The 14,792-nt window shown below is 38.0% G+C and overlaps 1 protein-coding gene across 1 annotated transcript in view; it reads right to left on the bottom strand.

Moving 5' to 3' along the window:
• Positions 1-14,792, bottom strand: part of DGKI (diacylglycerol kinase iota) — a gene marked incomplete at its 5' end in the record, with an annotated part of 432,789 nt that overhangs the window by 37,110 nt on the left and 380,887 nt on the right. Inside the window, one exon of the mRNA XM_080818743.1 lies at positions 10,289-10,314. Coding sequence (XP_080674869.1) covers positions 10,289-10,314 — 26 coding nt within the window. The remainder of the gene's footprint in view (positions 1-10,288; positions 10,315-14,792) is intronic.

Below are 14,792 nucleotides of genomic sequence, written 5' to 3' on the forward strand. Positions count from 1 at the left end.
CTTGCCAAACAGAAAAATTTAAACTTCAATGAGAATAATAACTAGAATGTACTGCAGCCCATGAAATATGTTAAAATTCATGGGGCACCTGACTGGCTTGATCATTAGAATATGCTACTCTTGATCTCATGAGTTTTGAGGTTAAGCCCCACATTGGGCATGGAGCCTACTTAAAAAAGAAATCATGATTTGTCAAGATTTTTGAAAATTGGTCATTTTTTACAGTCATAAGGATTCAACTAATTAATTTGATAACCAGATAAATAAAAGGACAGACTTGAACATTTATTTTGTTTTCCTGAAGGCCTGTTTCACTGAGTCATCAAACATTAGAGGAGATGAGGTGGCTCTTTATAAAATGACAGAATTGGAAAATCCCCAAAAGTAGAATTAGAACAGCAAATTTTATAACCTCGATTAATAAATCTAGGTATTGGACATCAATAAAACAGCAAAATCCAGACATCACTTGTCCTTGATCAAATAACACATTCTCACCAACAGACTTGCCAAAGAGATGAGACCTGAGTTTGATCAAGCCTCTGTGTGTCAGTGTTCATTCACTCAGCCAAATCCCCCTTGTAAAAGTCTGCAGTTCAAATGGCCTGAGCACTTCCAAGATAAATTCTAAGTAAAAGAAAAGAATAGATGGAGAATGTGTGTTTAAAAGAGACCTGAAAGACATACTATTTTTTTAAATGGGCAAGATTAAACTATAGTATCCAGAGTGTGCTAGATAAAACTAGAGTGAGAAATAAGATTTTATAGATATGCAAAAAGACCCCAAAGCCCTACCAAAAAAAAAAAAAAAAAAACACCAAAACAAAACCAGAAGCCAAGATAGTGGTTACTTTTAGAGGCCTGGAGACATGCATATAGGATGGAGACACATGGAAGGAATTCCATATTTTGGCCTGAGTGATGATTATGAGTGTATTACCATGATTATATATATATATATATATATATACACACACATATATATATATATATAATGTATAATATACATATTATGTCCAGCTATATATTTGTTTCATTTTACAACAAAAATAAAGTAAAACTCATCATACACACTCATTCCCTACTATTAAGAGAGACAGTAAGGAATCCATAAACCCATTAAATAAAGTCAATCCACTGACCCTAGCAGATTTGCAGATACCCAAACTACTTGATGCCCTAAAGGTTTCTGTGACATGCTGAGAATTTTGAGCCACCCTTTGATGGCGGTGTGAGGCACGCGATACAGAAGATAAAGCCAGGAACCTGCCCAAATAGACCCCCATATAAAATTGTGCCCCTGAAGAGCTAAATCAATACAGAATGAATAATAAAGCCTACAAAGGATTTAACAAGAAAACTTGATGCTGTGTGGACATAAAACCCAAAACAAGGAAACTCTTATGTGAATTTATTGCTGAACACTGTGCACTCTGAATTAATGTCTGTGTTCCCTATGTAGCTAAAACAAGAAACAAACAAGCACACACACACACACACAAACTCACAAATGGGGAATTTAATTTAAATTAATCAAGTTTGGTAGTTTTCTTTGGTGACTGGCAAACCTCTCGGAAGGACTTAAAGAACTCTGGTGCATAAAGGTCCAAGCAAATGAGTGGCTGAAAGAATAATCTAAAACACATAAATACAAATCAGTAAAAAACAAGAAAACAATGTTGAAGAAATTATCCAGGATGCATTCCAGAGAAACAAGGAGAAATAAAATATAAAAGAGAGTAGGACACATACAGGATAGCATCAAAAGGTCTATCAGGCATCTAAACAGAATTCCAGGAGATGTACAGAGAAGGGAAAGCATTCAGATAATGTTCGTATACTTAAATTGTTTGTGTTAGGTGCCTAGGTGGCTCAATCGGTTGTTTCTGCCTTTAGCTCAGGTCATGATCCCAGGGTCCTGGGATTGAGCCCCGCACAGGCCTCCCTGCTCACAGGGAGCCTGCTTCTCCCTCTCGCTCTACCCCTCCCTCATGCTTATGCATGCGTGCACTCTCTTTCTCTCTCTCTCTCTCTCAAATAAATCAGTATCTTTGAAAAAATAAATTGTCTATGTTAGAAAAAAGTAGAAGTAGAACAAAGTATAATAATATGCCAAATGATTAGAATAAAGGAAATCGTAAAGATAAGAAACCAACAACAAAGAAAACAAATATATAATACCAATAAGACCAATGCAGCTAAAAAACAGTTTCTTGAAAAAAGCGATAAAATAATGAGAGCTCCAAGGCCTGTGGGGGGTGGCGAAGGGGGAAGACACAAGAAAGAGAAGCAAGCACGAACAATATTAAAAATGAAAAGACAGATGTAACTTTGGATCTCACAGATAACCAGATATTATAAAAATTTAATGCCAAAAATGGAAAAAACTTTAATAGATGAACTCCTTAAAAAAAAAAAAGTTACCAGTAACAAAAAATAGAGAATCTGACTATCTCTATAAACACATACTACAAATCTGTGATTGAACTTTTTCCTACCAAGGAAATGACATCCCCAGATAGTTTTGCTGATGGGATTTTTCAAAGTATTCCAAAGATCAATAAAACAAGTGTTACACAAAAGTCTTCCAAAGATTAGAAAACAGGGAAATACTTTCTAATTCCTTTAATAAAGCTAGGTATATCATACGTGCTCTGTACAATAGAAAGGACAATGAGAGGCCCATCACAAGGACAACCATGGATGCAAAAATTCTAAACAGAATAGGAGCAAACTGAATCCAACAATATAAAAAGGAGATAAATATAATAACCAATTTGAATTTATCTCATGCATATGATACTGGTTTCTACTAGAAAATGAAGTACACCATAATACCAAAGAAAGAAAAATCATTATCTCAAAAGATAAAGAAAAAAGCATTCATTAAAATTCTAATACCTGGGGCGCCTGGGTGGCTTCAGTGGGTTAAGCCTCTGCCTTCAGCTCAGGTCATGATCTCAGGGTCCTGGGATCGAGCCCCGCATCGGGCTCTCTGCTCAGTGGAGAGCCTGCTTCCCCTACCCCTCCCTGCCTGCCTCTCTGCCTACTTGTGATCTCTCTCTCTGTGTCAAATAAATAAATAAAATCTTAAAAAAAAATCTTAAAAAAAAATTCTAATACCTGTTGAATTTAACACATTTGGCTGCAAGGGAAAAATCCTGAAGAGGCTCTCTACAAGCAACCAACATCACCAGGGCTGTTCACCTCTTAGTGAACTTCACATTTACTGGTGACTTGTGGATGCCAGCCACTCTGAGATCAGGAACAAATCAAGGACACTATCTATCTCTACTTCATTCAATACTGTACTGTTCTAATCAGCACAGAAAGGACCAGAAAAATATATAACAAAGCATAATCATTGGAAAGAATGAAACAAAATTCTCATTACTTGCAGATGATAATATCTCTGCAGAATTCCTTCCTCATAAAAGAACCCTGAATTAGAGTTTATGAATGTGAAACTTAAGCAGGAGTCTTGAACCAAGATTTTGAAACAAGAAATTTGAAAGAAGATTCTAAGTGAATTTCATTTGACTGTGCCACAATGATCATTTAGAAAATACAAATTTTTTAAAGATTTTTTTAAAAAAATTATTTGACACACAGAGAGAGAACACAAGTAGGCAGAGAGGCAGGCAGAGAGAGAGGGGGAAGCAGGCTCCCTGCTGAGCAGAGAGCCTGATGCGGGCCTAGATCCCAGGACCCTGAGACCATGACCTGAGCCCAAGGCAGAGGCTTAACTCACTAAGCCACCCAGGTGCCCCTAGAAAATACAATTTTTACGATATAAAAGATCACCAAAATGTGTAAAGTAACTAGGAATACATTTAACAACAGATGGCCAAATCCTTCATGAAGAAAATTAAGAAATTCTATGGACAGGCATTTCAAAAGGCCAGTTAGTCTTAAAAAAAAAAAAACAATTAAATGTAAAGTGAAATGGTTTGAGATGGAAAGACTCATTGTTCTAATATCAATTCTCTCTATACTGATTTATAGATTCATGCGACTTCCATGAAAATTATGAAATAAAACTTGATGAAGGGCTCCTAAAATTTATAGGAAGGAGTAAAGGTCCAAGTAAAATTAAGACATTGTTGAAGAAGAACAAATTTTAGAGTATGTGCTCTCCCTGATAGCAAGATTTTACCAAAGTTAGAGCAATTAAAACAATGTGCATTGGACAGGAATGGATATACAGATCAATAAAACAGAAAAGAGAGTCTAGAAACCCACATATAGGGGAGGGGAAGATAGAATAGGCTTTGCAAGTCAGCGAAGGAAATAAATAACAATGACTGGTACATACATGAAAAAAATCAAAATAAAACTACTTTTATCTCTCTCAAACCACAAAATCATTTCCAAGATAATGAAGACACAATTGAAAGTTAACACTATAAAAACAGTAGAAGAAATAATGGGAGAATATCCTTAGGATATTCTATCCTATGACAAGATTTCTTTAAAGACATACCAAAGGTAGACATCATAGGGAAAATATTGATAATTTGATTATATTACATTAAAGAATACCTATTCCTCAAAAAAGTTTGGAAAGATAAACCACAAACTGGGAAAAAAAATTATAACACATAGCCAACAAAAAACCTTTACCTAGAATCCATAGAGATGTTTATGAATCATTAAGAAAAAGACAACCCGGAGGGGGGGCAAAATGGGCAAAAGAAATAAAGTGACATTTCATAGAAAAGTAAACACAAATGGCTTATACGAAAAATGCTTAATGTGATGTGTAATCATTTCACACAAATTAAAACCCCAAGATACCATTTGCCATTCCCACCAGATTGGGAAAATATTTTTCATCAGTCAACATCAAGTGTTGTCAAGGATGTGGGTCAACGGGAACTCTTCTTGACTGTAGTTTGAGGGTAAACTAGAATGATTACTTCGGAAAACAACTTGCCATTATGTGGTAACTTAAATAGGTGTATAACCTACCACCTAACTATGCCATCCCCAGGTTTAAACCCTAGGAAAATGCTTATATATGGAAGCTGGAGGAGTTATAAAAAAGAATGTTCATAATGATATTGTTTGCAATAGCAAAAAAAAACAAAACCAAAAACTCTGGAGTCTACACAAACATGCGTTTGAATTTGGAAATATAAACATATGTTCATACAATAGAATACTACGCATGAAAAATTAATGAAATAAATATATTCAGTAAGGCACTCAACAACGATGCATCACAAAAACATTTTGGACAAAAGAAGTTACAACAGGATTCAATTTATGAAAGTTCAATATAAGCCAATCTACACACACACACACACACACACACACACACACACACACAATCTGGAATATATATATACACACATTCCTATGTGGAATATGTGTATATGTAGTAAAATGATCAAAAGAAACAAGGAAATTCTTAGCAAAAAAGCAGAATAGAGGTATCTCTGCAGGAGAGGGAAGGGACTGGAAACAAAGGGAAACAAGAAGCTTCTAGATGACTGCAAATGTTTTATTTCTTAGGCTGGGGGCTGGGCAAGCCGTAGTTCCTTTTGGTTATCATTTAAATGGAGCTGGCAAATGTTTTGTACATTTTTATGAACATTGTATCAGTGAAACAGCATATATGTACATGTATGTTTATATTGTAGAAAAAAAAATCAATCTATGACTTTGAGCCAAGAGATAGTTATTGATATATGAAAAAGCTTTAGGCCACTGCACAATGTGTGGTTTTTGGGTTCTCTTTTGTTTTTGTTTTGCACAACGTACTGCAAAGGAAAACTTCGTCCAAGTCGGATAGGAGACTCCTCTTTGGGCACTTACGCTAGTGATCGTGGTCATTAAAATTTTTTATTTCCTGATACCTGCTACTCCTACTCTTGTCCAGTGGGTTACCGTTGCAACAAAAAAGCTACCATGTAATGTGAGAGCCATTACTGCCAACAGGTCTAGGAGGGAGGACAGGAAGGGGATGCCTGCTTCAGACCACTGGTTGGGGGGGGATCAGATTGTTGGCACTGCCTTGCAAGAGAGTCAGGGACCGTCCTGTGTTTGGGAAGTGAGCAGACATTAGCTGAAGACAGTCTGCCTGCGTAGGACTCCAGGCAGCAGCGGCAGAGAGGCATTCACAGAGGGCTCCCAAAATAAGCAGCCTAAGATGACAGAACAGAATCTGAGAGCTCAGGCAAAGCAGCCTGGGCACAGGAAGGGCTCCCGGGGCAATTTAAATGATGAGGTGATAGGCAGTAAACTCCCAGGGCAGGGCAATCAATCACTGCCAGGCTTATCTTCAGACAAGGGCTAGGACTCCAGGTTGCAGCTGTAACATTAAAATGTAATGTTTCCACTGGGATTTGGTGTGGCAGGTTTCCCTGAAGCTTCGTTTCACTCAGTTAACTAATTATGAGAGAATGTGACACTGGTATTTACTTTTTCTACAGGGACAAATCATTCCCAGCAGGAGAGACAGGCTGTGATTTTTGTTCTGTTTTGTTTCGTCATTAAAAAGAGATTACTTACATGGTAGTAAATAAACCCTTGTTAGAGGGAGGGTTTTTTTTTTTTTTTCCTCTCAATAATTCTATCAATTCACCTTAATGTGGACAATCATTTCTTTTGTTTTCCAGAGACAGGGTACATAAATGAGCAAGAGGTAGATGTTAGAACTGGGTTTGAAAATTAACTCTACCACTTACTAGCTGTGTGATCTTAAGCAAGGTATTTAAGTACCTTGAGCCTGTTTACCCCACTAAAAAATTGAGGATAATACATCTACTGTGTCTACTGTAGCCTTTATTCTTAATGACTCTGATACTATATTATACAACTAGAACATTTTACATTTCACTTATGCCTTATATGGCCAGTTTTCTATAGGACCCCACATCTAATCATGAATTGTATCTTTCCTTTAATATAAGCTGCATTGTGTATTAACCATTTCACTCTTCCTCATCCAGATATGAGGTTTCTGATGAAAACACAATATTTAATGATAGCAGTTTTCTGCCCCTCCTCCACCCCCAGGACACTTTTTAACTTTTCAAAGACAGAACGCAATGCTCAGCAAACATCACTAATAAACTCACACCTCATCCGTGCCTGGACAATAAGAGCATTGTGTTTGGGGTGCTTTTAGCCAACTGGAAAGTGATTTCACAGACGACCTCCCACTTAAACTCATAATCCCATGAGGTAGGCAGGGTAGATATGATAAGCTCCACCTTACAGGCAAGGAAGTGGAGGCTATGAGAGGGTAAATGACAGAGCCATGATATTCAAGCCTATTTCCTATAAAGGTAATCTGTGAGAACTGAGAATGCCAGGTATACTGGGCTATGGAAAATTAGATTTTCTCAAGAACAAATCTGTTTTGAAGGTAGCCAGAGCAACTGTTATTAGGGAGAAAAGTAAGATCACTGGAAGTAAGCTAACAAAATAGAAAGTCAAGAGGCATGGGGCTTTATATCCCAATTTCACAGTCCATTTGCCCAATGAGCCTCAATTTTTCTATCGCTAAGTTTGAGAAAGCAAAAATGTTACTTCTTACCATTGTTAAAAGCATGCATATTGTAATATCATTGTGGTGTACAAATGTAATATCATTCTATCACTTGATAGAATATTCAGGAGATTTAATGTGAATCACAGAAAACACAAACACTTAAAAATATATAAGCATGAGAAGACATATTTTAAGTGCTAGTAGAAAATCTTGGTGATAAAAGATAAGGATAAGAATATTTTCCAAGGGGGCGCCTGGGTGGCTCAGTGGGTTAAAGCCTCTGCCTTCAGCTCAGGTCATGATCCCAGGGTCCTGGGATCGAGCCCCGCATCGGGCTCTCTGCTCAGCGGGGGGCCTGCTTCCTCCTCTCTCTCTGCCTGCTTCTCTGCCTACTTGTGATCTCCGTCTGTCAAATAAAAAAATAGAATCTTAAAAAAAAAAAAAAGAATATTTTCCAAGGATACCTGGGCTAGAGGATGATGGAAAAGTAAAAAGATTAGACAAATCAGCACTGAAATTTCACATTACATATTTGAGTAGTTTTTGGAAGTTGCAGAATCAAACTAAGAGGCATGGACATGTAATAACTTTTGAAGCCATAAAAATATAAAAGCCCTCATATCTGGATAATGTTTCTTTAACTAATCACATATATAGTTCTTAAAATAATTAATTCTAATGGGTTATTCATACTGAGCAAGTCTTTCTGGTGGTAGACATTTTTCAAGGACTTCCAAGGATGCCACCACCCCCTCAGAGATAGCTCATAACCCCTTAAGAATTACTAGCAAACCACAGAATGACAATTCAGAAGTTCCCCCCACACTCCTTGTTTGGAAATAGGGGATAAGTTCTAATAGACTGGAAGGCCAAAGCAAACAAGTCATTTAGGGAAACCCTAGATCAAAATAAAAACAAAACACAAGTTTAGAATCAATGGAACTTAGAAGCCCAACGATCCCACAATATGCAATAAAAAACCTAGTCATACCAACACTGGCGAGCAGGGTAGCACATTGTAATAGGTCATCATTAGGTGGTTCGTTACCTTAAGCTGATTTAAGAGGTCTACACATGATTTGCCCTATGATCTTCAGAGAATGTGATATATCTTCATTTCAATATTGTGAGAGATCTTATGATATGGCAGAATATGCCTGCCTCAAACTCCCTCTCTTTGTCCTTAACTCATTCACGTAATAAGCATTTATTGAATGTTTGCTATTTGTTGGGATTTAGATCAAAGAACTCACACAGCCTAGCAGGGAGACAGGTAAATCAAGCATCAAATTTATGTGTTAAATTCTAGAAGAAAAATATTTCATGTAAATGGTAAGTGTGTCAGAAAGCTCTCAGAGAGGATGAGATTATTAGCAAGGTCTCGACTGGTAAGTATAAACCGTGTATATTGCAACAAGGAGTAGCTTCCTGTCAGAAAGAACAGTATGGATAAAAACAGGAAATAGGAACACATGGTGAGTTCCAGAAAACAGATGCAATACCACATGGCTAGAATATTCAGCATGGGTAGAAGAAAGGGGAAAAGATGGCAAAAGAAGCAAAAAGCAGTAGAAAGAAACAAAAGTTCCATCATTTAGGATTTCCATTCCACATTAAAATACAATAACAGAAAGCTGAATACAACGACTGGTCTACTGATAGAATTTCAACCCAGAGGCAATGGGAGTAGATTTTTGCTGAAGAACAGTGTGGTGCTCTCCAAGGGTAGAGTGAATTAGAGGATGGAAAACTAGGGTGGGGACATCAGTTTTGAGGCAATTTTAAAAGTCTAAGTAAGACACAGAGAGCCACTAAGCTACAGCAGTGGGGATGGAAAAGAGAATAGCGATAAAAGAAATATGAAAACCAGAGTTGATAAAATTTAGTGACCGAACAGAATAAGGGAACGAAGAAGGAATCTGACAGCAGCTTTCCTGTGCTATACTTAGCTGGCTGAATGCAAATGGTGCCCTTCACTACTTAGGAGGAATGCCAGTACTACTCAGAGTCCTGGTGTATCTCCCCTTTGTAAGATTAATCATATTTTACTTTATATTGCAGGAGGTATGGGTCTTTCTACCACCCCCTTCACCACTAGACTCAAAGCTCTTTCAGGGGGGAAATTCTGTCACATACCCCATTGTCTCTGCAGATGGGCCCCAAAAGCATATTTGCATAACATGATTATATAGTATCATGGACCCACTGTAGACACTCGGTGAACATTTTTGAATGACTGACTGAATAAATGAATTCCCAAAGGTAGATGTGAAAAAACTATACATTTTATCCTTTGAATGAAATAATTGTGTCTTAAATGTGAATAACTCACCTCAGTGGGGTAACAATTCACACCACTAGTGATTAGGTTCATTTCAGACTTCTACTACTTTTGGCAAATTCCAACATCCAATCTAAAGGGACTTTTGGGAGTACCTACTACACACTCTCATTTTAAAGATGAAAATCTGTGATGCAGAGAAACTACATGGCTAACCCCAACTCACAAAATGTATCCAGTGATGGGACAAAAATCAGGTAGATACATTAAGCTTCATAATATTTGTCAACCAAAATGGTTATAATGGATTTGAAGATATTACAAGATATCACATTTAGCTAGGATGCACGGAGTTTTTAAAAGTGCATGACATTTCACATGGAAAAAAACACAAGGCCAATGTCTTAGAAACATTTCCTTGAATAATTCCTTCCTCTGACAGTGAAATGCAAGGAATGGAACTCAACTTTTAATCTTGAATTAGTATAAGTAAGACAGATTCTTACCGTGATCTTCTGAAGAGACTGGTGACCTAAAACGAGATAAGAAGCATGATAAATGTTTTGTAAATGATACTGATAATTATAAATGCAATAATGATCAAGAATAATCTCCTAGAAATATTATCCCCGAATTCAATTAAATAGAAAGTCAATATAGTAGGCGGTGTAATTAATTTGTTGGTTGCATGGTATTTTCTGATTGGTCACTCCCAAAGCTTACCTGGACTGGTTGAGGGGTTGGGGTTAATAAAATTTCAGTCGACTGCACTATGTCACGGGACTGCCACAAACTTAGTTAAGTCTGGATTTATGACACACAAATAGAAAAGTCATAGTAATGTGGTAATGGATGGAATCCTGTGATGTCACCAAAGGCCAGGCCTCCAGAGAATGTAAATAAGCACTAGATTGAGTGTAAGTAAAAAGAAATCTACTTGGACAGTAAAAAAATGAGACAGAAGTAAAATAAATGGCATGTACCTTTATCATTGTTGTTTTTTGTTTCCACTCTGTGGTATTTAAGGTTTAAGTGGGCATGACACAGACTGCCCTCTGTGTGCAGGCCTCATAGCTCTAAACCCATAAGAACCAGGATGAGACAAGAGCGCAACTGCTGGGGTCCCACAGAACTTTTATAAATTGAAGACTTTTACATATCATTTATGCAAAAGTTCCAATTATGTTAGGAAGACACCTATGAAGCATCATGTCAATGCTTCACAATAAAAATCTTTCTTCCCCAGCTGACCACTAATTGAGTTACTCTGAGCAATACAGACACAACCTTGAGGATCAAGTCCCCTCAAGCTTGAATGATACAGTCTTGACTCTACCAGCTCATTCTTTCCTTGGGATGAAGTGAGATGTATAGTTCTGTACTAATAGGTGATAAAATTTTGAAGGGAAAGGCAAGAAACCAGCCAGAAGGCATCCTGTTCTAAACGATCAGCCTGCAGGGGGTCCACTGCAGGAAGACAACCAAAGGGAAATGCAAGCATTTAGTAATCTACCCTTTAATATAACTAGTGTTGGGGCAAGAATGATTCTATGGATGCATAGTGGTTGAAGGAAGATTTTAGCTACTGTGGGATGCTTGAGAATGCTTTATCTACTGATCAGTAATATTTTTGTCCATTATGGGAGTGATCAGTAAAGGACAGCAGTCGTGGTGGGAAAGCCGGGAAGTTCCCTTAGTGGCAAAGTGTCAAATCATTTCAATCTTACCAGTCTCTTCAAGTGAACCTTTGCATGTGAAAACAACAGAGGTTCCCCAGATTTGGTAGAGAGAAAACTGACATCTGGATTATGGGCACAGAGACCCCTGAAAGGGAACCTGCTCCAGTCTAAGCCATCCCTGCAGAGTTGTCTGCTTGAGAAATGCCACTTGGCCTCCCCAGATGGAGCTTATTTGGGTTCTCCTAGGGATTTCTCTGTTTCATACTATCACAAACCCGTCTTCCCCACTGGGCTGTGAGCAAACAGAAAACTAGGACCATTGCTTACATAGTAATAGAATGGATCCCTGATCAATATTTGTTGAATTGAATTAATGTCAGCACTACCACACAGGTGTTTAGACTCAAACACATTTTGGAGCACCTCAAAAAAATCATCATGTCACCTTCAAACCACCCGGTTTGCCAGATAAGACCGGTTTGCCAAGCTCCAAGGCCAGCCATGGCAGAAGGACCTAGGGACTGAGACAAGCTCCAGAACAGAGAAAATGTGAGCACTCCCAGAGCCGGAAGACATCCAGTACACCTAGCAACAGAGACCCACAATCTGCCTTAGTGGTTAGGAAAAGAAAGGGGGAGAGAGTGCAGAATAGAGGTGAATGGGAATGAAAAGTGAGTCTAATGAGAAACACATATTTGAAATAAGATAATTTCTTAAGATGCTCGGGCATGAAAAGAAGTCAGCAACAAGGTAACATCTTTAGCCCTAGGGTTTTCTGATGGGAATTAAGCAAAAACACATCCTGGATTGTTGGCAATTAATTTCTCATGGAGCTCTAGGAACAAAGAAAAATCCATGCCAACAGACGACTGAATGTCTCAGGTGGAAGGCTTGCGAAGCAAGGGTTTTGGTGCCTTTCTGTGAAAGCAAAGCACTAATATTAAATCTGAAAAATTCCAGATGGCTTGGTTAAAGTCCCCAGGGGATGCAGTGGTCCAGGCAGTGGGGAAGAACTATCCATTTCAGAGTGTTTGCTAAGGATTAGTCATGTTGAGTTTCTGTGCGGAATGTCTCCCACATGCCTGGATTTGTGGAATTTTAAGACATATGGAGTATTTCAATCCTCACTCAGTATTTCACCTTTCACTCTAACGAGTCACTAAATTATACTACTGAGACATGCACACCATCCATTATAGATGGAAATGGGCATAAAAAGTTTTACAGAACTTAGCTCAGGAGAGAGGAAAATTCATGAAATCAGCAAGAGAAGTAGTTATTTTTAAAACAGAGAGGTTGAACCATAGGAACAGATAGTCTTCCTTAACCTGACAACTGAGGAATGCAGAAGAATTCGCTGCTCATTCCTCCCACTGAACCTGCAAGACTTGTGGTACTGTTCCTGTTTATTTCTCCTCCATGTACACTTTATCTCGGGGATAGCATCACTCTCATAATGCAAACTATGACCGGCATTCAAAGAACTCCAGGATTTTGAGTTCTCGCCACTTTCCTCAGTACTAGCCTTTTATGACAGTCTGGAGAATATTTTCATTTGATTTTGCTTCGTTTTGTTTTGTGGGCTTTTTAGAAAAACACTTTTATTTACATCTCACTCAAATTCAGCCAATAACAAAAAACCCAAAAATTCAAGTCCTAGATTTTAAAATCTCTCTCCTATTTTAAATCTTTCTATTTATGTTGATTTAAACCTACATAATAATTATTGTTTGAGACCCTATTAGGTACGAGGCCCTGTGCTTCATGATGGGGATACAAAAACAAACAAGCTACCAATTTCAAGGAATTCAATCAAAGGCGAAAAATAGGCAAACAAATGATTATAGTGAAAAAAATGTAGTCATCAAAATACGTATGAACTAAAGAAGGAGCATGAGAGAGAGAGACCCATTCTGTTGCAGAAGAGTGAAAGAAGACTTCAGAAAGCAAGAACCATGGGAGGCAAGCTTGGAAGGATGAGCAGAAGCTTGTTAGGTAAAAAAGAAAGGAGAAGAATGTCAGGCAGAAGCACGAGGCATATGACAAGGAACATGGATAGGAAATTTCATAATACGTTACCAGGCAGACAAGGAACTAAGTGTGCTAAAATGTAAAGGAGTGATAAGTTAGGACTGGAGATAGAATAGACAGGGACCATTTCATATGGGCCTGACAAGCCATTTTGACGTGCTGGTAATCTACCCTCTAAGCTAAATGAAGAAAGTTTCTGAAGCAGTGAAGTCATACATTCTCATTGGTGCTTCTGATCAGGCAGGCTATGCAGAGTAGAATTTTTTTAAAAAGCAAGAGTAAAGGCAGGAGACAAGTTAAAAACTATTACTGCAAAGCTTCTGCTCTTCTCTTTGAAATTCATGAAAAGTAACAGGGAGAATGAGAAACAGAAAAGGAAGCATCGTCTTTGACTAAGCTAAAAGATACCTATAAGCCGAAATCATCTGTAAAGAAAAGCTACCAAGTACAAGAAAAATTGGGCCAAGTTTCAGGGAGACAGAGAAAGCATATTTTGATCTCAAAAGATATGAGCTACACGGTGCACCACAAAATTCAGCAGAAAGTGCTCTGCTCTGAGCCAGGTGCCCTGCTAGTCAGAAGTGGAATCAAATCCCAGAGGATAGTGCTGTTAAAAAAAGAATTTGAAAAGAGACCCAAAGTCAAGCTTTCAGAAACACACAACTACACCTAATTATCCATCCCAAACTAATGGCTTTCAGAAACACACAACTAATGGCTTTCAGAAACACACAACTACACCTAATTATCCATCCCAAACTAATGGCTCCAAAAAGAACTCCTTCCAAACAAACATGAGTAATAAAAGTAAAAGAAACCAGCATGATAACCACACAAAATTATTCTAAGAAGAAAGCAGGATAAGGATCTGCTGACAAAACTTAAGGTGGGAGTACACTAATAAGGTAATGGCAGGGACAGGTGAACCCTATTGAGAGACCTGTCAATTTTCCATGAAATTTGGAAATGGAAAAAGGAAAGGAGGGAATGAAGGAAGGAGTAAAAGATGGAATAGGGCCTCTGTGACAAGAAACATAAAGAAGAAGTACAGTGATTGGGGCGCCTGGGTGGCCCAATGGATTAAAGCCTCTGCCTTCGGCTCAGGTCATGATCCCAGGGTCCTGGGATCAAGCCCCGCATCGGGCTCTCTGCTCAGCAGGGAGTCTGCTTCCCCTCCCCGCCCCTGCCTGCCTCTCTGCCTACTTGTGATCTGTCAAATAAATAAATAAAATCTTAAAAAAAAAAAAAAAGAAATACAGTGATTATGAAATAGTCCCAATACAGCAGAAGAAAAGAGCAA

The sequence above is a fragment of the Martes martes genome (genome assembly GCF_963455335.1).
Source record: "Martes martes genome assembly, chromosome: 11".
Classification (NCBI taxonomy): domain Eukaryota; kingdom Metazoa; phylum Chordata; class Mammalia; order Carnivora; family Mustelidae; genus Martes; species Martes martes.